This window comes from Dama dama, chromosome 23, assembly GCF_033118175.1.
Source record: "Dama dama isolate Ldn47 chromosome 23, ASM3311817v1, whole genome shotgun sequence".
NCBI classification, from domain to species: Eukaryota; Metazoa; Chordata; class Mammalia; order Artiodactyla; family Cervidae; genus Dama; species Dama dama.
Window position 1 is genome coordinate 29,342,708 of NC_083703.1, and position 25,277 is coordinate 29,367,984.

Genomic DNA, 25,277 nt, shown 5'->3' on the forward strand with positions numbered 1-25,277 from the left:
TGAAATTCTAGCAGTTCATGAAGGGTTCTCCAAGGAGGCAAGGCATCCAAAGTGAAATTTTAGAAGTTTTCCCTTTTATTAAAAAAAAAAGAGGAAAAGAAAGAAAATAGGAAAAACAGCTCTCATATTCCGTGTCATTTAAATAAATGCAAAAAATGGATTCATGAAGGCTCGGGCCACTCGATACAGTTTGGAATCACTCTGATTGGAGACTAGGTTGACCCGTGGTGGTGGGGAGGGTGGACAGTCGCCCGGAGTCCCTTGCCTCCTTAGAAGGGGCTCCTTCCTTGGGGGGATGACTGGGGCGTGCAGAGAAAAGGGGCTTACCAGTAAGCCAGGGAGGGGTGCTCCTTCAGGGCCTGTGTGGGAAGCGCTGGCAGCTTCTTCAGGTCTGTCCTCACCACTTCATTGCTGCAAGACAGGGGCAGACAGGGGGCATGGCAGAAACACGGCTGGCCCGGGAGACCACCGCACCGCACCAGGAGACCCGACCCTTGCCATCTGGTCCTCACACCCCACGTCTGTGCTCCTTTGGTGAAAAGTGGTGCTTTCTTCGTGCTGATTTACTTAAGAGAGTCACAAGGGGACACACAGCATGCAGAGCCCCGTGGCCTATCCTTGTGCACACAGCAGGGTGGGGTAGAGCCCTCTGGGGTGCCTGAGGGTTCTTTTCAAGCCCTGCATGCCAAGCGGGTACAGATGAGTGTCCCTGGGCAGCAGGAATGTGGGAGAGGGTCATCAGTGTCCCCAAAGGGGGACCTCGGGAGCTCCTGGGGGCCCAGTCGTGGGCTCTGAGAATGGAGTTGTTTTCGACTGTTTTCACCATGAACTGTTTCCCTCATTAACCAGTTTTCTTTGCCTGGATTAACCACATGCTAGAAACTGTTGTCCAAAATATGACAAATCAACAACATTTGCTCTTTAAAATCAAGATAATTTAAAAATTCTTTATTATATAAAATGTGGTGTTCTTTATAAGATGCTATTGTCCTGTTAATAAGGCATGATTTCACTATATTAAGTTATCTACCTTCAGAAATCGCTGCTCTAGTGTATTAACCTCTTTCTTCCTAAGTAAAAAAGAAATTTCCCCTTACTTATGTTCTGAAACATGATAATTAAAACATATTTTCAAATTCTCAAAAAGTTTGACTTCAACAATTTTTTCTTTTGGAGTACAGTTGGTTTACAAAGTTGTGCTAGTTTCAGGAGTACAGCCAAGTGGTTCAGTTTTACATATATATATATATCTCGCAAAATAATGAGCAAAGTTTTCTATGCTATACAGTAGGTCCTTGGTGGTTAACCATTTTGTATTTAGCAGCATGTTTATATTAATCCCAAGCTCCTAATTTATCCCCCCAGCCCTTTCCCCTTTGATAACCATAAATTTGTTTTCTATGTCTGTGGGTCTGTTTCTGTTTTGTATACAAGTCATTTGGTTTTGACAAGGTCCAGAAAAAACTCAGCAGGTGTGAAGCGGATCGTTAGGCACGAGGAGGACGTCTCACGCGTCTGGTCCCCGGGCCAGACTTCCTCTGCACTCACACGTTCTCAGGTTTGGAAGAAACTTTCAACTTGCCACGTTTAACCAGGGGTTTTCAGAGACTTGACTCCCCCATACGCACTCAGCAGACCTGCGTCCCCCACTGGGACAAGACATCTGAGTGTTGGCCCCCACTGTCTACCTCTAGAGCTGTCGGCAGCATCCCTTTGGGATGGTTTTGGTGTGTACCGGGTTCTGTCTGTACTGGTCCACCAGAGCATCTCGAGGGCCCTGATGGGGAGCAGAGGCCACCCGTGGAGCCTGCCTTCACACCCAGGTCTAACCTCGGCTATAGTAGCAGCTTCCATGCTGCTCAGGAAAAGCAAGGCAAAGACTGACGGCCTGGAAATTGGGCAGTGGCATCTAAAAAGCAACGAGACAGGTGCTCAGTAGGTAAATAGAAAGGGAAGAAGGAATACTGCAGTCACGTGACTTTCTGTGGGTCCCCAACCAGCCAGAAACACTGCCTCCAGCCATGACTTTTGGATGCCAAGTGTCTCTGGGCAAAACCACTTCCAGACTTCAAGTGCACATACATGGTGACAAAGAGGCACATGGATGTAACCTTACTGCTTCGCCCAGAAAGGGCACTTTTCAAGTGGACTAAGAAACAGAAGCCTTTCCCTTCTCCAGGGGATTTTCCCAACCCATGGGTGGAACCTAGGTCTCCCGCACTGCAGGTGGATTCTTTACCAGCTGAGACACAAGGGAAGCCCCACAAGAAACAGTGACGGTGAAGCTTGTGAATCTTGGCTTTGAACAACCAACTGGAAAGAATAACTCAATTTGTAACTGCTGAAATCAATAAATCCAAGTCCTTCAACTGTTATCACTCAAGTGGCAAGAATTTATTGATTAATAATCAATACGTTGAATGTATTTATGGAGCCCCTGCTATTAGGAAGTAGTACAGGAAATATTAAAATAAAAAAGATAAGACATAGTCCTCAATCAAAAAATGCTCACAATTCAGGGCATGGAGCAAGAGGTACAAATTAAAAGCTAGCCGATGAGATGGGCAGTATTGGATCATGTCGATTCAAACAACAAACTAAAACGTGTGGAGGAAAGGAAAGTCTCTGTGGGCTCTAGTATAAAAGCAGGCTTTGGCAAGACCTGCATGAAGAAAAGAATAGGAATCTCATTTCTGTTCTCAGTGGAATCCAGCAGACTGTGGAGGTGAGACACTATGAACTGAAGAGATCAACCAGGGTAGGTGGTGTATAAGGGGCAGTTTGGCCAAATAAAGGGCAGACTAGGCTAAGATTTTGAGGACCTTCCGTGCCAGGCTGGCAGAGTCCAGGTTTGGGTAGGAGACATTTGTCAGTCACTGGAGCTTTTCAAACAAGTTGCCTCCTTATGTTTAGGAAAATTCAATTCCCAAGCAGAGCTTGGGATCTTAACTCACGTGCTATTAAGACATAGCTTAAAGAAATACTCAGGTCCTCAAACACCCAAGAGACCACAGTAATGAGTTTTTGGGTCCGATCTCTGTTTATTAACTATAAGCTCCCCAAGAACAGGGATTTGATTCACTGTTTCATCAGTGCCTAGGGAGGCACCCTATGGGTTGAATTTTACTGGATGCAACTGTAAGAAAGGCAGTTAAGCTGAAGTATGGATTTGGGTTTACTCAGACTCATCTAAAGCATATTTGGGGAAGGATGGAACTAAAGGAGGAAGGGATTGTCTTACCCACTAAACACTCATTTGTTGGCAAACAAGCATCCCTGATGAGAGTCCCAGGTCTGACATCCTGGCTGGAGCAGCAGTGGCTTTTCGAGTGCTCCCCCAGGGCAAGGTGACACAGACAAATACAACAAGAAATCACAAAGGCGTGAAACCCATCCAAATCCATTACATTCTGGAAGGGATCCAGGGCTCTTAAACCTTCCCAAAGGACAGCTATGTAGAAACGTCCTGTTTGCTTTTCTGCTGTCTGTAAACATCTGTGATAACTTAGAGGGGGACCGCCCGTCAGGCAATCTGGCCAAACTCGGACTGCAAATCACAAAGCTGCCTTAACGGGACAGCTGGTCACTCTATCTCCAGGGACTTGGGAAGCTGAAACCAAAAGAATGTGCTAGAAGTGCCCAGCTTTCTCTCTCAAGATCTTCCACTTGGACATTTCCCCCAGAGTTCAGGGTACCTGATAAATGCCAACTTATAAAACACTCTAAAACAGTTCCTTGTTCCAAATAAAAGTTAGGTTCCACTTTTATTAATAGAGAAAGAAAAAAAGGTCTCTTTGAAAGTCACTTGCTCAACTGAGAGTAAAACTGAAGTCGTCTTATTTTTAATATTTGATTTTATTCAAAACTTTTAGATAGTGATTAATGTTGCCCACAAAAAAGTGATCTCTCAATGCTCTGCTGGTCTGATTTACGGCTCTTTTTTTCTCCTTAAGATGATGGACCTTGCTTTTACTGTCTACCCTGGTCATAAAACAAGGGAAGTTTGAAGGACCTACTCTGGAAAACTCAGCTTTTTAGCAATCTGTCAACTAGGGGATTTGCCACAAAAAAACAGCTACAATACATTTAACCAAGACAGCATAAAGTGAAGAAAGCAAAAATTAAACTTGATAGGAGTATTAGTAAAATCCACAAGGTGCTTGTGAAAGTGAAGTCGCTCAGTCGTGTCTGACTCTTTGCCACCCTATGGACTGTAGCCTACCAGGCTCCTCCATCCATGGGATTTTCCAGGCAAGAATACTGGAGTGGGCTGCCATTTCCTTCTCCAGGAGATCTTCCTGACCCAGGGATTGAACCCAGGTCTCCCGCATTGTAGGCAGACTCTTTACCGTCTAAGCCACCAGGGAAGTCCTTGTTGTCCTTTAAAAATGAGGGAATGCTTTTTCAGAAGATTCCTTCTGGCTCACGTAAGATGTTCATAATTTACAGGACAAAACTTGGGCAAATAGAACTGGCTTCACATGGGAGGATTCTTGCTGAAACCAGTGATTTTGAGGTCCCCTGGTACTAAAACGCTACAGCACTAAAGCCAGAAGACTACACTAGCGTTACAGAAAGGAAGAATGCGAGACTCAGAAGCGGTCACAGAAAGCTAATGTTCTACCACCTCCTCCATATTTCTTAAGTGTATCATGAAGGTCAAGTTCTCCAGGGAGAGGGGTTTCATAAGGAAAAAAGAATATTACGGGTCCTCATTAGCCACAATTCCAAAATGTGAAAACCTCTAAGAAATAAAGCCGTTTAGGGACCTCCCCTGGTGGTCCAGGGGCTAAGACCCGACGCAAGGGGGCCTGGGTTCAATCCCACACGCCACAACTAAGCGCAGGCGCGGCAACTAGTGAGCCCACAAGCTGCAACTAAAGGCTGAGCACTAAAATGGAGACCCAGTGAGTCAAATAAACAATGTAGAAAACAGCCTTCTAGCCAACGGGGTGGCAAACCTAGTGTTTGACCTTCTCTCTCTTGCCCTTGGTGTGAATGTCCACATTCTGACGCAGAAGTGTGGACACTCTGGAGTCCAGGGGCTGTCCCCGATGCGGTCGTGGGTGTTACAGGATAGCCTGCATTACTGTCTAAAACCGACAAAGCTCTCAATTCAGAAACACTGGGAAAAGCTTCAGAGATGCCCTGTGGATCCGTATTGCTTTATCCAATGGTACAATACATCTAGAAAACTCTGAGACTTGTAGATGATCTCTGCTGATTGTAATTAACCATGAAAGAAACAATTTCTCTCCTTCCTTTCTTTTTTTTTTTGTGAACCAAGCTGAAGTTCAGGTTACAGCAAAGAAGATGATTCTCTCTTCCCTATCACATGCTCTTTCTCTCAGGGGTGGAGGGAAGCTCACAGAGCTGGTGGCTGGGGGCAAAGCTTATGATGTTTCTCTTGTTGTGACACTTGGAGACACCTGGGAAGCACGCGGAATCCCTCTGAGATTTTTCCAGCATGGGACTATGGATTCCAGGCGTGCATCATGGATAAATAGGCCACACTAATTTGCCACCTGGATGTAGGGGCAAAACCAGTATGTATGTGCCTTTATTTCTGATGTTAAAGGCTAATTTACCTAAATAATGATTTCTTTCTCAATTAGTGAGTTTGGTTTTCTAGGATGACAGGAACAATTTTTGTGAGTTTCTAACGTAACTGTAAACTTGTAAAATTTAAAACAAGTGAAAATTTTTTTATAAGCCTACAAGGTGAGGCAAGAATTTTACTCAAGAGGGCACAAGAAAAAGCAACTGATTAATTTTCTAAAACATTATGCTTCTGAGACAGAATCTTAATTCTGAAGAACTGACATAATGTCATAGTTGTGAACTTTTTTGCTATTATCAAGGTTAACTCAAAATATAACAATGATATTAAAGAAATGCTTAGCAAATGAGACAAGTTGTCATAATACACAAGTTGTTTCACTTTTTCCTTAAACAATTCCCATAGGATTTGAAGAATATCATCCTGCAAAATACCCTATCTGAATACTTTTCTATGTTTGCAAACTGAATTACACACTTGAAAACCTCAGTGAAATGGACTGCTGTGCACAAAACAAAGCTTTCTGTAATAACTTTTCCATTTGTACATTTTGTTTCAAAATTTCAGATTCCATTCCTTTCAAAAGGTCCTGCTGATGTGAGAGATTCCAGCTGTTTCTCTTAGTCCTTTATAAGTCACGGGAAAATATCACACACTCCTTTCTCCTTTCTTGATAAAATAATATATGAGATTTATATACATTTAAATACTTCTTACAAAAACTCTTCTTGGGGCTTCCTTGTGTTTCAAGCTTAACACATGACTTTTTTTTCCTAGGAATTTTCCAATAGGGAAATCTGCAAGTTTGTGTATTGAAGATACTAATAGGTTACGTAAGTTGTATTCCAAATGTTGACTCTTTCAAACACAGCTGTCCGAGTCTTTTTTTTTTTTTTTACTAATTATCTAAAAGTCTCAGTAAATCTATTTCTCTTACTATATGATCATACCAGCTGCCTTCTTTCAAGAGGCCAATTAAAACACTGTAGGAAAATATACCCCAAATGATCAAATGCTCTAAGACTGCTATAAAACTGAGCTCTGACTTGCAGTAGTAAAACCACTTATGTAAGTGCAAAGTAATGATGTTAGTAGGCTCAGAATTGTGATTTATAGACCACCACCTGTGATTAATCAACTTTCAATACTCTCTTAACAGGGCAAGAAAATAATGCTGTCATCTTTTAAAAGATAGTAATCTATATAAATGTTTATGTTACCAAAAAAGTCTTTTAGAAGAAAGTCAGCCCTTTGTCTTCTTTTCCTGTTGATTTTTTAAAACTCTTCATTTAACCTGCATGTGTGTGTGTGCTGAGGGGCCTCAGTCATGTCTGACTCTATGCAACCGTATGGACTGTAGCCCACCAGGCTCCTCTGTCCATGGAATTCTCCAGGCAAGAATACTGGAGTGGGTTGCCATGCCCTCCTCCAGGGGATCTTCCCAACCCAGGGATGAAACCCTGGGTCTCCTGAGTTTCCTGCATTGGCAGGCAGGCTTTTTACCACTGAGTCACCTGGGAAGTCCTCCTTTAACCTATGACTACCTGCTAAAAAGGCATCATCACCTAGTCTGACAAAAAAGACAAAAAAAAAAAAAAAGAAAAAAACCCACAACACCTACAAGCCTGGAATTTTCAGATACCAGTAAGTATTATTTCATTGCATTAATTCACAAATGCTCTTTAAAAAATGCAGAACAGATATCACACAAAGAACAAAAAATATCAAGAGGGTATATTTTTTCCCCACAGAAATTTCATTTTATCTCTCTTAGTGAACACATGGTCTCATGGTTAACAGAAGGTAAAATATTAAAAGATCTTCACTTTTTTTTTTTTACTTCTAACTGCTCTTCTAGAGCAAATCTGTGGAAGCTGAAAGGAATTTTTCAGGACAAATAAATACTCCAATTTCTCATCTAAAGTGGAGTTAAAAATCAATTTTTTTTGTTAATGAAGGACCACTATTCATTTCTGTTGAGGGAGTAACGTGCTGCTCTGTTTCTAAAAGTAGCATTATCATTATTAAGGAGAATTAGAAATCTGCAGTTTGATAAATCAAGGTTACAGTAAGACTCTTACTGACCCTGGAACTCTGAGCAGCAAATATTGTCTTACTAGGATCAGCCTGTAACTCGGTACAGGTATCATAGAAACTTCTTTGACTATGGTTGCTGTGTTTATTTGGAACTGAGAAGCTGTAGATGGAGGGCAGCTTGCCATCATCTTTAAAGCAAGCATATGATAAGCTTTGCCTAACAGGTAAGCAAAATGTGACTCACAGATCTTTACATGGGATTTCCTCAGTACAAGCCTTTTTCAAGTGCTGCTTGCTTACTGGTCCTCATAAGTCTTTCAATGATTAGCATGGCTTTCCTGATAGCTCAGTTGGTAAAGAATCCTCCTGCAAAGCGGGAGACCTGAGTTTGTTTCCTGGGTTGGGACGATCTCCTGGAGAATGAAAAAGGTACCCACTCCAGGATTCTGGCCTAGAGAATTCCATGGACAGTCCATGGGGTCACAAAGAGTCGGACACGACTGAGCGACTCTCACTTTTCATTAATACATCCGGTTATCTGTAGCAAAGATATTTCCAGGTCCCAACAGGTCGCCCCAAGTAACTGAGCTGGCCTGATCTGGTTTCTGTAAATCTTGTTCACAGAAAATTCTACAGAACCGATTTTACTTTTTACTAGTCCCTATTAATTTGTGCATGATTCTTTATATCAAAGGTAGTGTGACTTGGGAATTTATTTATTTTAATCTTATATAACTGTGCCTTGACTTCTTTATTTTTTTAAATTATATATTTATTTTTAAAATAACTTTATTAAAAAATAACTTTATTTTTTGGCTGTGCTAGGTCTGCATTGCTCCATGGGCTTTTCTCTAGTTGTGGAAAGTGGGGGTTACTCTCTTGTTGCGGCACACAGGCTTCTCTCATTGCCGCAGCTTCTCTTGCTGTGGAGCACTGGTTCTATGGCATGCGGGCTCAGCAGCTGCGGCGCGTGCACTCAACGGTTGCAGTTCCTGGGCTCTAGAGCACAGGCTCAAAAACTGTGGCGCTCGGCTTACTTGCTCCAAGGCATGTGGGATCTTCCCACATCAGGGATTGAACCCTTGTCTCCTGCATTGGCAGGTAGATTCCTTACCACTGAGTCACCAGAAGCCCCAAAATATTTTTATTTATTTATTTGGCTGCCCTGGGTCTTAGTTGTGATATATGGGATCTAGTTCCCTGACCAGGGATCGAACTTGGGCTCCCTGCATTAGGAGCACGGAGTCTTAGCCACATTGGAACACTGGGGATGTCCTGGTAGCATAAAGTATTTTTAATCAATTCACTAATTTGGTAAAATGTTTAAAATGATCTTTTTTCCTTTTATTTGGCGGCCCACTTTCGGAAGGGCTGACAGAAGGTAAAAAGTGAGGCTATTCTCAAAACCAGAGTATAAAGATTAGACACTAGGATTTTCAGTTAAGATCTCTTTAGGGACAAAAGCAAAAAAAAATCAAGTTCTATAAGTAGTAACTTGCTTAGTACAGTATACTAAGAAATCTCCTATTAAATTAGAATGTAACTATACAAGTTGAAAGTCCTGTTCAGTTGATTAAATTAGGTGTTCCCTGCATTAGCTTTTTTTTTTTTTTTTGACCTTTTAAAGATGAGAATATTATTTTTCTACAGAAATCCAATGTTTAAAAAAAATTTTTTTTTTTAACAAGAAAAGTCAGGGCTTGGCATTTAAACCACTGCAGAGGTTGTGGTGAATAAAGTACAAATAAAGTACATATAAATCCTGGGAAATGTGTGTTAGCTAATGACTTATGCTCAGGAGAGATTATCAAAGGAGAACTGTTTGTTTTTAAAGCTGTGTTGAGCCTTTTCACCCTAATATTGCCTGTGTAGCTGCCATGATGGACAGTTCTTAGGCTATTCAATTGTTTTTAAACAGAAATGCCAACTCCACTGATTTCCTCATTGCTGATGGACATTCATGTTTTCAAACATATGCGTGTACCAGGAAATGAAATATGATAACTACATGCTGTGTTAAGGAAAATACTACAAAGGAGAAAATATTATTTTTAGATAAGATGATTTCCTCAACCTTTCACTATATCTTATGAATTTGTCCACTCTATGCTAGAATATGGACATGGGTGATATGTATTTCTTCCTGTTGTGAACAACACTTACCACCCATCTATTCCTCTCTCACTTTCTTTCAGCAAACTGAACCCAAGATTTCATTGTTAAGTTCAATAAAACAAGGAAGTGAACAATTCCATTAACTGGAAAGAAAAGGGGGTTACGTAAGAATCAGCCTTCAGGGGTCTGCTGAGCAAAGAGTCCAAAAGAAGAAACAGAACAGCTGTGAGTTTCACGAGAAAGAGTAGTTGTGGCTCTGGGCTGACCCTACATAGTTCTTATTCTAGTAAAGTAGTATCAGCACTTTCGACTTCTCCCTTTTGTTAAAAGAACACTTTTCTTCCTGTGCATCAAGGAACCTGCTCCCATAGATGTGGATTTTTTTTTTTTTCTGCACTGAGCAGCTTATAGCATCTTAGTTCCTCAACCAGGGATTAAATCTGGGCCACAGTAGTGAAAGCTCCAAGTCCTAACCACTGGACTGCCAGAGAGTTCCCATAATATGTAGAGTTTCAATACTCATTCTACATAAATGTAATCTGTATCTATTCCCTGAAATGTAAATGTATAGGATAATAACATCCTGGGCAAAGTAACCTTTTAAAAAGGATGGCAGAGATTCAGGATCTTCAGGCTATGAAGGGGCTTCCCAGGAGGCTCAGTGGGTCAAGAATCCTCCTGCAATGCAGGAGATGCAGGCTTGATACCTGGGTTGGGAAGAACCCTTGGAGGAGGGCATGGAAACCCATTCTAGGATGCTTGCCTGTAGAATTCCATGGATAGAGGAGCCTGGCAGGCTGCAGTCCATGGGGTCGCAAAGAGTAGGACATGACTGAAGTAACTTAGCACACACGCATGCACGGGTTATGAAGAGTTCCTTTGCCATCTGTGTGCAGCCATTCATTTAAAAGGTTATTGGATCCTCCAGATTCCAGGAGGTCTCAGAATGAAGCCCTGGACCACGAGTTATATAAAAGGCTTCCAAAGTGCTCTGTGTGTTCTAAGCTGACATCTTATGTTACAAATATTGCTCAGGAAAATGCATTTTATTTACAGGATATGTATATAAATCAAAGGCTTCCCAGGTGGCTCAGTGGTAAAGAATCCACCTGCCAATGGAGGAGATGCAAGAAACACGGTTTCAATCCCTGGGATGATAGGGATCGGGATGATCCCATGGAGAAAATGGCAACCCACTCCAGTATTCTTTCCTGTAATATCCCATGTACAGAGGAGCTTGGCAGGCTACAGTCCATGGAATCACAAAGAGTCAGACACAACTGAGTAACTGAGCATGCATATAAGTCAAAGCTATTCAGTTAAACACAATTAAGAATGTAGAATCTGGCATTCATTATTAATAGAGCAAAAACAACATTCTCCAATACTAATTCTGAGAAGGGGATATCTAAAACACCTGATGTTCAGTCACCATATCAAATGGGGTCCACTTCAGTGCTTTGGGGATTTTCCCAGATATGGATGGAAGATATCAACAAGGAATTTTGAATTTCTTCTCTGGTGCCAAACTCCAGGCCACTCAAGCATACTAACTGTGGACTCCTATGGAGAACAGTGTTTATCAGGGAATCCTATCTTCCGTGATTTGAGTTTTATGTTGGGAGATAAAGTGACCTTTTAGATAAGGTGTCTGACCTCTCCCCTCCCTTGACAGCTATTTCTCACTCCAGACAGCTGCTGCTACAAACAAACTTCGATGGAACACTTTGACAAATGAAGTCAAACCAGGGTCCTTTGTTTCTCTGCAGCCAACGAGCTGGCATTCCACAAGCTCATGAGGGGGCCATGAGTTACTGGAGGCCAGGCCTGCCCCTCTCACTGCTGGCCACCCTTTGTGGCCCCATGTTCCCAGGATCTGTGGGGCCAGATGATGCTGTTCCTGGCTCACATTCCATCCTGTCAGGGGACTCTCAAAAATAAATAATATTTACAGCAGAGTTCAGAGCCGGTGAAAGAAAAGGGGGGTAAAAGTACCTTCAGAGTGAGTAGACCAGACGATGGAGGTCATTAGATCTGTGGTTATTAAACCTTTTTTTCATGGGACTCCTGAGCCTTTTTTCAATAGATATTAACCTGAACTTATCAAGAGCCTCAGATGCAATGAAGGACATAAAGAACTAACAAAGAAAAACAGAACAAAGTATAGTTTCTAAATCCTGAAAATGTTTCCCTAAACCCATTTGGTCAATGGTTATCGACCACCTACAATGTCCAAGGTCTCCTGCTAAGGCTATAAATAAACCTTCATCCAAAAAAAATGGACTACCTCTGTTTCATAGCAAGAACTTGGGAAACCTAAATAAAAGGGGCCTGGAGGTCTCCTTCTACAAATAATCAAATTGAGCTGAAGGGACTATATTTTAGGAACAGGGGTCAGCCCACTGCAACCCACTGGCCAGATCCAGCCCCCTGCTTGTTTTTATGTGGCCTGTGAACTAAGAATGGTTGGGGGGAAAAAATCTTAAGAAAAATATCTTAAGACGTTGGGAAAAAGGTCAAAAGAGGATTATTTTGTGGTACATGAAAATGTATATGACATTCAAATTTCTGAGTTTATAAATAAAGTTTTATTGGAATACCGATATACTCATCTGATTACCTACTATCTCTGGCTGCTCTGTACTTAGAAAGGGAGAAGTGATTAAATGCAACAGAGACTGGGTGGCCTGCAAAACCCACGTGTGCACTATCTGGCCCTTTACAGAAAATGCTTACTGACCCTTGTTTTACATTGTAAAAGAATTTTTTTGCTTTTGCTGAGATATCTGAATGAGAACATATGCCTCTGCCTTTGTCAGAAAGCCTTCAAATGCATGGGGAGTAGAGAAAAGGCAGCTAAGACCTGAAAATCTAGTCAGGATGAACTTGACAAAGCTGGACGAGTAGAGGTAGATACCAAGTGAAGTAGGTTAGGTTACATTTACAGATCAGATTCCCCAAAGCATGAGAAAACATCCAAGTTCTTTATTGGAGAAGAAGTAGGGATCCATGCTTTTCATACCACTTTTGTTAATTTCCTTTCAATGGGCCAGAATCATATGCCCTGATGCTGTTTTCTTGTACATGAGGTTAATCTTTATGTCTCTAGGCCTCAATTCTAAAGAATGGGCTGTTCTGGAGACTTCCCTCAGGGGTGTCTAGTAAAACAGAATTCCAGGAATGGTATCTGTTTTCGAGCAGACAGCTGTGCTGGTGGATGGTGACCACCCCTATCTGACTCCACTACAGATCAGGAAAGACTGGCAATACAGCCCTGCTAGTCAATGGGCCGTGCTTAATGAAATGAAAGATTGAGAATGAAGTTTGTGGGTCTACAGAGTTATTAAAGCCGGGCACAGTTTTCCCCACAGTTAAGTCTGTTTTTGTTCTCTCCCTAATGTAATATCCAGGAAAGGAAGGAAAGTAGAAGTAGGGTATTTATGTTTAACACTTTCATAAAGGTATTTTTTAGAGGCTGGCATTTTGTCTCTTCAGGGTTGGAACTAAAAGAGGGGAAAAAAAAGTCTAATGGCAGCCCTTTAGTAACTTTCTTTTTTTTTTCTTTCAGTTTTTGGCCGTGCCATGTGGCATGCTGGATCTTAGTTCCCCGACTAGGGATCAAACCCACACCCTCGGTAGTCTTGACCACTGGACCACTAGGGAAATCCCTAGTAACTTTCATTTGGTACAGAATATTCTCCTGCTATTACTACATCTTCTCTGCTTGATGTAATTTTTCCACTGACAAGTTGGGAACTGAATTTCATCATTAATATATAATATTAATAAACTGCCCTCCTATGAAGAATAACACAATAGTTTCTTTTCATACAGATGCAATAGAATATATTTTTAAGCCAAAAAACTTAGGTAAACTCACCTAGAAAAATCTCCCTTTGCCTCCTGTAGAAGAAGAAAATTCAACATCAGTGACTCATTCTGATCTGTGTTACAGATTTTTAAATGCACTGTAGAATCATGAACTCCTCTATCGAATCATTCCAACTGACTGCTATTTTATCCTATCAGCTATGAGAATATAATTAAGGAAGGATGCATGCATTTACCACCTGAATAGGAGACAAACTTTAGAAAGTTCTAGACACAGAAAGCAATTCATAATGAAAAGGAAAGTTTCCACTTCTAAGCCCTGATCTAACTTTTTCCACTGTAAAGATTCTGAACCCGGACATGTGTCTGGGTAGCACTATGTGTCTATGTCTTATGGTACTAGCTGTTTTGTCTTGTATTGTGGGGCTTCTGGCGGGGGGACCATGGAGTCTGTAATGAATCTAGCATAATGCCTGGAGCACAGTAGTTGCTCAATAAATCTTTGCTGAAGGAAAAAGTTAATGACATCATTTCAGTTCATTCTGCCAGTGTTTCTGATCTTGCCCTTGTGGCTAATATTCGGCGATCCCTCTTTTTCCACACAAGCTTAAAGGTATTTTCCTCGTCTTTCATGACAGTGCTTCTCCTGGCAATTAAATTCTAGTTTTTTTTACTTGACTTTCTCCAGTGACATGAAGAAGAGGGGGTTACCAGATGATCTCAGTTTCCCAATCTCAGGTTATACTCACAATTTTCCCTTGCAGAGAGATACTGTCTTAAAATTTTGGACAAGAACAGAGAATAGAGGAGACACTGTTTATTGCTATGGTATAGTTTCCCTAATAGCTCTTTCCTGCTTGTGGCTAAAAAATAAGGAGTAAAGAGCTAGTGGCTATAACAACTGCCATACATGAGGTGTCTTATTCCTATTTCTTCTGTGTATGACCCTGGAATACAAAGATGAAAGGAAACAACTTACCTGTAAAATATATGAGGCCAATTCAAACACCACTTCACTGTCAACATCAATCAGCTCCTGAAAGGAAAACCAAGTAAGATAAGTTTGGTACTTTAACAATGATTTCTTTATAATCTCCCCGGAAAGAGAAGAGGTCCTTCTTATCTGAGATGTTACCCAGACTCTCAAACACCCATAGAACATCTTTTCTGAATTACTTGGACCCAAATGCTCCCTGACATCATTTCTACAGCTCTTATAAGAGCTCCAATGGTCCTGTGTCTACACAGTCACTTCCAGGGCTTTATCTTTAGGTCTTCATGAGAAATTAAGGAATGGATCAGTCTCCAACTTTTTACAAATCTGTCAATCTGATTAATTGATGGATTAAGGTTACTTGATCACCATATGCATTTTTCTTTGTAAACTCTACTTCAGAACCAGTAGTAAGACTTTGCTGGAGAAAAGGTTATGATGGAATTAAGGCTCTTTAAAGTTACATAAAGTTAAAAAAACAGTTTCCCAGTTGTATGAGACACATTTCTTCATGTACTCAATACTTCAAGGTAGCTGTTGACTACCATGATGTCAGAGCAAATACGGGCTCTTCACTCACTGCAGAAAATTTAAAAACATTTCTCTCAGGACTTCCCTGATGGTGGTCTAGTGGTTAAGACTCCATCTGCCAATGCAGGGGACACAGATCTGATACCTGGTCTGGGAAGATCTCACATGCTGCAGAGCAACTAAGCCCATGTGCCACAACTGCTGAAGCCTGCACCCTAGAGCTGGTGCTCCGCAAAGAGAGAAGCCACTGCAGCTAAACTAGCCCTGCTTGCTACAACTAGGGCAAGCCTGAGCACAGCAATGAAGACCCAGCACAACCAAAACAAGTTACTTTTCTTTGAATTGTAAACCAAATTCTGATTCATGGATTTTCTGAAGATTTTTGTGTGGTCCAGGACTTGCCCCTGTATTTCAAAACAATGCACTAAAGCACACCTATATCTTTAGAGGGGAGGATATCCTGCAGGCTCCTTCAGGTTTAGGAATTTCAAAGATGGATAATAATGTTTGCTACCAAACTACCTAGGAGTGCGAGCTAAGAGAGACGTGGATGGATCGGGGACAATAATTCTTTATGCTTAACCAGCTGAAAGAGCTTTACGGCCACTGTAATTGATACAGACTGTCAGTGCTGGAGGGTGGAGGAATGCCTGGAATTGCAGTCCTGGGATTACCAGGTCCCATCTGAATGTAAATCATTTAACAGTGGACAAATGATTTAACAGAAACACTGTCCAGGGTTTCCACAATGGATCATTTCTACTCGCACTATATGCTTTTCCATTCCCACCAATCGACTTCCTGAAGTCACCAGTGTGTGCTTGTGGGTGTATCGGTGTGTGTGCTCTGTCAAACATTTACACCGAGGTTGCAGGCGATGGTCAACAGTGGCTAATAGTTAACATCCCAGGAGAGGCCAACTTAAAACCAACCATCAGGAACAGCCCTGGAACATGTGCACATGGTTTTTAGTTCATTACTCGACTCATCTGCTAAAGGAAAACATCCACACCTTTGGGGAGGGGACAAATGTGGGGAGGGTGGACGGTGGTCATTTTCTAATTGATTTGGTTTTGCACAGTCCATTCTGCAGTCCTGGGGGGAACTGCCATTCCCTAGTCATGGGGCAACATTAATTGTAATGTACCATTTTTCAGAGTCAAGCTACCTAAGATGCCCATTTAACACTGACCTGATTTATATGAATTCTTTCTTACCAACTGCATGTGTCCTTAGGGTAAAAGAAAACTAGCAACTCTAAACGGGGTGAGTTTCCACCTTCTCTGTTCTTGACCATCTCCCAGTGAAGATATTAAAAACACTGAGAGCCAGAACGTGATCAGTAAGAGGAAAAAGGATTGAAAAATAAGGTGGCCCAGACATCCCCCCACTTTTGTAAAATCTGATGAGAAAGAGAGCTGCAGTATTCCTTCTCACCGATTCTGTTTAATATTGAGTTCAAGAATCACAGCATTAGGCTTCCCTGATAATCTACTGGTTAAGAATCTGCCTATCAATGCAGGGGACATTGGTTCCATCCCTGGTCCGGGAAGATTCCACATGTTACGGAGCAACTAAGCCCATGTGCAGCAACTACAGAAGACCATGTCCCTAGAGCCCATGCTCCATAAGAGAAGACACCACAATAAGAAGTCTGTGCACTGCAACAAAGAGTAGCCCACGACTGCTGCAACTAGAGAAAGCCTGGGAGCAGCAACGAAGACCCAGCACAGCCAAAAATAAAAAATAAATCTTAAAAAAAGAAAAAATCACCACATTGTCTGTCCTCAGAGAAGTCAGTTCAGAGATCTAAATGGTGTTTATAAGACCCAATCTAGGACTGGGGAATGGGGGCCAGGGGAAGAGATCCTCCAACTGGGAAGAAAATTCTTTCCTACTATGCAGTCTGCCCAGTTCCCTGAGGTCTGTTTACAACACAAGGTTTACAAAGGATGAAACCTTCCCTTTTGCATCCCTGGCCCTGCCAGGTGACTTTTACCTTTAAAACTCCCCTGAGATGTAGCAGAGCTCTAGGCTTCCTGCCCACACCACACATTTCCCACTGTGCCTCGAACCCCGAGAGCTGAGTCCCCATGGGGAGGAGTGGACAGATGTTTCCAGGCGTCCACTTCCCACAGAACATTCGAGAGATGACTCCACCTTCCACCTTTTCCTTATCTGGCTTTTCTTGAACAGAGGGGGCTTCTTTCAAGTGTTTCTGCTCAAGCAGAGCAGATTAACTGAAGAAGACCGCAAAGAGTGCATGCGAAAACCTTGTGCTTTCTTGGGGCGCTGGGTTTTCCTTTGACAGAGGATGAATCAGAGAAGGATAGGGAGCAGAAGGCCCTTCAAGGAAGGGGTACGGGTGCTTTCCCATCTGGCACCACCCACGGGCTGAACGTGCGACATTCCTTTGTATCTCCAGGGCTCCGAGAGCCATTGGGGTGGGGGATCTGCAGAGCAGGGCTGTCTGCTGAGCTAGTCTTCCTTGGGAATCCAAGGTGGTCTGAAGGGCATGGAGTCATTTTCTTTTGAGATTCACTGGTAAGAGGGAGATGCTGATAGGAGGGAAAGTGATGTCACGGAGTTCACAGGTCCTTTGGATATGTTTTTACTGTATTGTTTTTTAGACGCTAAATTGTGTCTGATTGTGTCCAACTCTGTGATCCCATGGGCTGTAGCCCGCCAGGCTCCTCTGTACATGGAATTTCCCAGCCAAGAATACTGGAGTGGGTAGTCATTTCCTTCTCTAGAGGATTTTCCCAACCCAGGGATTGAATCCTGTGTCTGCTGTATTGGCAGGGGATTCTTTACCCCTGAGCCACCAGGAAAGCACTGTTACACTTTTTCTACTGAATAATGCATGCTGCTTTCTCTGATCTTTTGATACATGGTATGCAAAGACAAAATGTGACTCTGCAAGGGTGTGTGTGTGTATGTTCAGACAGGGCTGGGAAGATGATGCCACTTTCTCCCACTCCACAAGATTTTATCCCAGGTGATTAAGTCGCTAAAGGAAGAGGCTTGAGGTCATTTATCAGCAGTCTCAGAGTTAACAATATTCTCAGAAAGATTTCTACTTTGAGGGTCTCCAAGTGTTCCAAAGAAAGAGCCCCATGAGACCCCCAAATGGCAGGTGTTATGGACATTCTCCAAAAGTCCTGAAAGCTGGAGGAACTCATCACGATTACCTTGCTCCAGGGACCTTCGTGGTGGTCTTCAGACTCAACTGAGAATCTTAACAAAAAACATTCCTCCATGGTCAGGAATGAGAGAAATTCCAGCTTTCATGGAAGATTCATGAAAGAATTATAACAGAAAAGATGATAAGCAACCACATGGTAGGTTGAGGAGATTTCCATGAGGATGACCTCTGCAAAGTTCAAGCAAAACAACCTTCAGGGTTGTCCAATAGTTTTCCTAGTAAAATCTTCACCCATTGTAATAACCATCTTTCTTTGCACCCACAAAACGCCTGAAGAAGATGGTTTCTTGCCATCCTCTTTAAGACACTTTCTACTTTGGGACTTTGAATAAATACATCACCGGACCTCTTCGAGTTTCAGTTTTCTCATCAGTAGAATGAGGAAAACACTTTCTTTTCTTTCTTTCTTTCTTCACTCCTTCCTCCTTGGCCATGCCTTGTGACTTGTGGGAACTCAGTTCCCTGACCAGGGGTCAAACCTATGGCCAAGGAACTCCCAGGAGAACAATTTCTTTTTCAAGTACTGTACTGAGTCTGGTGAAGTGGAACTGTACAGGTGATGTGGACACTCTAAGATACACCACAAAGATCAAGTCTGTATTATTATTTTTTTTGTTCCCTGGTCTTTACGGATCATCTGAACTCAACAGAATCTCTGTTCTGTTCACAGTTTTGTTCATTTTTTTTTTTTAGCATTTATGTTTTAGAATTTATTGGAATCTTTAAGAAGACTTTTAAAAAAAAGAGGTGGGAAGCATTGTGCAAGTGTGTGTCTACACGTGTCTATATGTTGGTCACCGTGTATATCACCCCAGTGGGTCCTCACACCCACACTCAGCCTCGCTGTGCCCGGTGACTGCCCCGTCTCATTGCACAACCCGCAGTGGCTACAGGAAGGTGCCCCCAGGCAGTGAGGGGGCTGGGGTGCAGGATGAGACTGATGTGGTCTTGCACAATTCCTCTTTCTGAGCCCTTTGCCAGATTTTCATCCATCAAGTCACTTCATGTTTGTCTGGGGCACTCGCACTTGGTGGCCTGGGGATTTCTCCCAGTGTCCACGGTATACACTGCATTTCATGATCTTGAGGACTCTCTCCTATGGAGATCACAGGCACAGCCCAGATGATGGGTCTGTGTGAGTTTCTTTCTAGAGAGCTGAAGAGGGAAGTCCCTCTCTGTCTTCTTTCCCTTCCTCTCCCTGTCATGTGAGCACACACACCAAGCCGGCATGCATCCATCTAAGAGATAAGGACTGGGATTCTGTGAGTCTGAGATGAATGTTTACATTGGTTCCTTTGTCCTGTGGGACTTGATTCTGGGCTTTTGTTTCTCTCATCTTCAGAAGAGATATTATCTGCTCATTAGCAAACCTCCTGGAAGATCTTAGATAAAGACTGCTTATTTCAATTTCAGTAAGAAAATGGTACTTAGATCCAAGTAGCAAATATGGACCAGGGATGACTGTTCAAACTTTAATCATATGTTCTCAGTTCAATGGGGACATCTCAGCGCAGAAGGCTGGACAAGACCCCAGCACAAAGGAGGGATTTTAAGCTTTTTTTAACACGCTCTTCTCAATGGAGACATGTAGGCTCCAAACTTGCTAATTCCCTGAGCATTGACTATGCACCTGGTTCAGTGATACGTCAAGAGAAGATGATTATCAAAATGTACTTAGTGCCAACTTTTTCCTCCAACCCAATAAGACATATTTCTGTGCATCTTCAGATGGTGACCAGGGGTCCTGCCTCTTTGGTTATAATGACAAGATACATTTTGAGATCAAGCATTTAAATGTGATGGGTGGATTCACTTAAAGAGTGGATGATCATCCCCTTCAGTTTAAATGTGAGATTCATAACAAGGCAGCTAGTCATCTTGACCAGTCCCTTACTCCACCCAACTTAAGTCACCTGAGGATCAGATAACTCCTACGAGGGACTGAATAGCAGTGTAAGGTCCTTCAGCCTGTGACCCTCTCTTCCTGTCTCTTGGAAGAGACAGGAAGACACCTAGAGGCTGGACTGCAGAGTTCTCTATTTCCTTATAACTTTAAGATCTACCATCTAAGGGAACCCTTCTTCCTAAAAATTGAAAAAAACACTTGGCATTTCATGACCTAGAAATTGTTGTATTGCAAAGCTTTTGAAAATGATTGCAGCAACTAATTTTTGACAGAAATCTCACTCTGCCAGTGGAGAATTCCAAGCAGGCAGGATTCCATCCTGAAGGTGGGGAAAGTGCTGGGATTAGAGTCCATGTCCACCCCATCGCTCACTCTAGCATGACAAGTCCATTGTCCCCTGGCCAGACTAACTGATGGGCCTCTCCAGTTGACAGAGGAAGCCATATCCCAGGAGAGAGACGGCCAGATGGAAAGCCTGGCAGGAGGAGCTCTGGTTTCCTGTGTCGCTTCCTAGGAAACACACATCATCCCAGGCCCACTTCCCATGTGAGTTTTCCTAGGAACCAGACACACATTTCTGAATGAGTTTTATCCATCCCTTGGCCATAAATTTCCTTTCCATCATCCACCTGAAACACAACCAAGTTGAAAAACAACAGAAACGCTATTGGAGCAAAATGGCCACATGGGGCATCAGTGACCCCTTTCTAAACCTCCTCCTGCTCCACTTAAAGCCAATACTTCCAGCCCTGGTCACTGGTGACCGGATTCTAACGTTCTGCATCCTGGACAGATTATGACTGTTATTTCCTGCTCTTTTGGTAGAAAATAGGGGGACTGAAAAGAAAGGAGAAGTGAGAGAGGAGCCACTGTAGTTATGTTTTCTGCCTCCTGGTGAAGGAAGAGTGGAGGGTGGGAGCTGGCATTCGTGGTTTGGGGAAAATGACAAGATAAATAAACAAAACACCTTCCCTCATTTTTGTGCTGTTGAAGAGATAAGAGGTTGGTTCTCTGGAGAAGATGATACATAGGAAGCTGGGATGACGTGGGCAGAGAGATCAGGGATTAAAAAGGAGGTCTACACCCCAGTGGAGGCCACTCCCTCCCCCAGATGCTACAGTGGGAGCTGACATCCCAGGAGTGAAATAAGGCAATGAAGAGTCACGAGAAAAGACCCCAAGCACTGATACTTGGGGTTCCTGCTGAAAGAACGAGCTTGCCACGGGACACAGACACAGGGGCCCATCTCCACCTGGGCAATGGGAGCTTTTGAGGGTCTCACTCTTAGTTATGGATGGAAAGCCCCCTACATAAAAGGCAGAGCGCATGCTTGCTCTGTCACTTCAGTCATGTCTGACTCTTTGCAATCTCATGGACTGTAGCCTGCCAGGCTCCTCTGTCCATGGGATTCTCCAGGCAAGAATACTGGACTGGGTTGTCATGCGCTCCTCCAGGGGATTTTCCTGACCCAGGGATTAAACCGGTGTCTCTTATGTCTCCTGCATTGGCAGGCAGGTTCTTTACCACTAGCGCCTTTTGGGAAGCCCACATAAAAGACAGAGACCAAAATAAATCAACAGCAAACAAAAAGAACTGAAAAGAAACAGAATGTGCATGATAATTAATATTACTGGAGAGATAAGGGGATATTTGGTTCAAAGACAATAATAGGATTATATGTATCTAAAGAAAAATCAGTTAATATGAAGTAAGTCTGAGAAATTCAAAGCATGATAGCAAAGGTTAATAGAGGAGATTAAAGATAACATTGAGGAAAATCTTCTAGAAAGTAGAGCAAAATGACAAAGAAGGAAAATAGGAGAAATGAGATGTCAAAGCAGGAGGTCGTGCCCAGCCTCTGATTAATGGTGGCTCCAGAAGGAGGGCAGAGAGGAAACAGAGAGATATCATACAAGAAATAATACCAAAAACCTGCCAGAAATGAAGAGGAATATGAATCTCCAGACTAAAAAGTGTCCATCTACACAACACAGCGGGTTTACCAAGACCTACTTCAAGGCACACCATCCTGCAATTTCAGATAAAGGGGAACAGAAGGAAATCCTAACAGATCCCATGGAGGTCATGGTGGGGGCAGTCCACTTACAGTGTCCACTTACAGACACAGACTTCCCCAGAGCAACTCTTGAAGACTCTGCCGCAACACCTGTGATATACTGAGAGAGGTCATTCTGTATTTTCACATCCAGTCAAACTATGAAGTCAGATGTGAAGGTAAAACAAAGACTTTTTCAGGTGTGCAAGGACCCCAACATTTTACTTCCCATATACGTTTTCCCTGGGTCAGTGCAGGACGTTCTCCAGTGAAACAAAAGTGTAAAAACACAGGAAGACCTGGGACCCAGGAAGCAAAGTACCTACTCCAGAGTTGGGGTGAAGGAAAGATGGGACAGAAACGAGGACATCCTGGGCTGAGGGCTGCAAATGAGGCTACATTCAGACAAGAGCAGAAGGACAGAGCGCTCCAAAAGGGAGGTCCCAGGAAGAACAACAAAGGCAACAACAAAAAACCCAGCCAAAGAGAGGAACAGATGAATTACCTGATGTATATGGAAATTAACGTCAGTAGACATTTGAAAATCTGTAGGAGCTTTTGGGGAAAAAAAGATGGATGTATAGAAACTAAAGCAAGTAATGGCAAAATGGCTATTACCTTTAGGTAAAATAACCGGTTGTCTATAAAGGAATTGAAACCCTAGGATGCTACTTGGGTTAGTCATAATAATGGTAATGCTGATGGGTATGTCTTTTGCCTAGGATTGTGGTATCACCACACTGACAGAAATGGGAAGGGGAAAGTGTGGGTGGGTGCATAGGAGACCTCAGTCCTCACCTATATAAAAAATGGATAAATCAAGGAATAAGACCCTGTCCCAATTATTTAGAAGCAGAGAGAGGCAAATACCAGAAGAAACAGCTAAAATTGTTGGAAGTGGTGGGGGGTGGGCTCTTTTTCATAAACAGCCTCTTGACTTTTAAACCATATCATATATTACTTAGATAAGCATAAACATTAATGTGTTAAAAGTGGATGAAGGACTTCCCTGATGGTCCAGTGGCTAAGAGTCTGTGCTCCCAATGCAGGAGGTCCTGGTTCAATCCCTCGTCGGGGAACTAGATCCCGCAAGCTGCAACTAAGATCTGGCCCAGCCAAACAAATAAATAAATATTTAAAAAAATAATAATCTTTTTTTTTTTTAAGTGAGTGAAATAAGTTGGAGGAAGCAGGAATGAACAGCTTATTGTATCTGAACAACGTAGATTTCGATTCTAGTACATTGTAGGAATTGCTTCCCAAGCCACAGGGAGGGTGCTGGGTCAGCCAGTATCAGCATCACTCGCCAGGGATGTGTCTGGCCCTGCTCTCGGGTTCCTCAAGTCGCAAGAGGGCAGTGCAGGCGGCACACAGAAGACTGCAGCCAGGAGGAACTTGGGTCTGATTCCAAGGGAGCAATTCTACCTCAATGGGAGCTAATAATGTGCCTGGTGGGGTGCTGGCCACATTCAAGTCTATCTCGCTTAATCTTCCCAAGAAGCTGGTGGGTTTGGGTTTTTTAATATTGTTGTTCAACTGAAGAGGAAAATGAAGCTTGGAGACATCACAGAAGGTGTCCACATTTATTGCAGTTGCTAAGACGCAGAGGTAGGAAGGAACCCAGGAATCCAAATCCCTAATCAGAATCACTCTGCTCCAGAGCCTCCTGCCATCTTTGCATATTTACAGTGGTGCCAAGCCTGTTCCACCACTTCAGGTTCCTTGTCTTTGACTAAGTTATTAACTCTCTCCAACACCACTTTCCTCCCTCAGTAAATGCGATGATTCCATCTCACTTGAGTGTCTCACATAACATAATATATGTGAAAGAAATGTTTAAATGAAACAAATGAACTTATTTACAAAACAGAAAGGACTTAAAGATATAGAAAACACACTTACGGTTACCAAAGAGGAAACGTGGTGGTGGAGGGATAAATCAGGAGCTTGGGATAAACATACGCACACCTTTATGCACGGAGATAAAGCCTGAATATTCATTGGGAGGACTGATGCTGAAGCTCCAAAACTTTGGCCACCTATGTGAAGAGCCAACTCATTGAAAATGACCGTGATGCTGGGAAAGACTGAGGGCAGGAGAGGCAGGGGACGACAGAGGATGAGATGGTTGGATGGCATCACCAACTCAATGGACATGAGTTTGAGCAAACTCTGGGAGATAGTGAAGGGAAGCCTGGTATGCTGCAGTCCCTGGGGTCACAAAGAATCTGACATAACTGAGCAACTGAACAACAACAATCACTATGATATATAAGACAGATGACCAACAAGGATCTACTGTATAGCACAGGGAACTCTACTCAATATTCTGGGATAGCCTATATGAGAAAAGAACCTAAAAAAGAATGAATATATATATAACTGAATCATTTTGCTGTATACTGAAAATAACACAGCATTGTAACTATACTCCAATAAAATTAAAAGGAAAATTTTATATGCTGTGTCAATTATGCAAATAAAAATATTCTTTTTGATGATGAGAGACAGGTGGCCTTGTGACGTGATTCCATCTCCTTTGTCACCATCAGAAAAGCCATCTCCGGCTCACTGGCAGGACTCACTACACTCCAGGACAGATGCTGAGAAGAGAGAGCGGGGGCTCTAGAAGGGCACTCAGGTCTGTAGGCGGGCTGATGCTATGGGCATCCTGGACCCTATATGTAGCTTGTTCCTAATGTATCACCTCCTCCACTTGGGGAACCTATAATATTTGGTTCTGGGAATTTCTTTTTATTTCCCATTAATCCCAGAAACCTCTGTGATCATGATTCAGAAACACCGAAGTCATCACCTTCAGCTCAGCATCTGTGACTAGACTGAACTGAACAACTCTGAGAGAAACCATGTTTGCTCTCTTAACCCAGGGGCCTGGATAAGCACAATCTGGGGGCAACTTTTCACTTGCCAGGGTTGATGGCGATCTCACACCAGTAGCAACTTTCTAAGTATCTACTGCCCAAGTCTGCCCCCTTGTGGACAAGTCCTCACTGTTTATTTCTTTCAAACTGCTTTCACATG

At 42.7% G+C, this 25,277-nt stretch overlaps 1 protein-coding gene across 6 annotated transcripts in view; it reads right to left on the bottom strand.

Annotated features, from left to right (window-relative positions):
• The window catches only part of FRMD4A (FERM domain containing 4A), a 666,577-nt gene that overhangs the window by 112,511 nt on the left and 528,789 nt on the right, over positions 1-25,277 (bottom strand). For all 6 annotated transcript variants that reach the window (XM_061126256.1, XM_061126255.1, XM_061126254.1 and 3 more), the window contains exons 6-8: positions 14,523-14,579; positions 13,593-13,615; positions 328-411 (exon numbers count right to left, since the gene is read on the bottom strand). In XM_061126256.1, the coding sequence (XP_060982239.1) occupies positions 328-411; positions 13,593-13,615; positions 14,523-14,579 (164 nt within the window). The remainder of the gene's footprint in view (positions 1-327; positions 412-13,592; positions 13,616-14,522; positions 14,580-25,277) is intronic.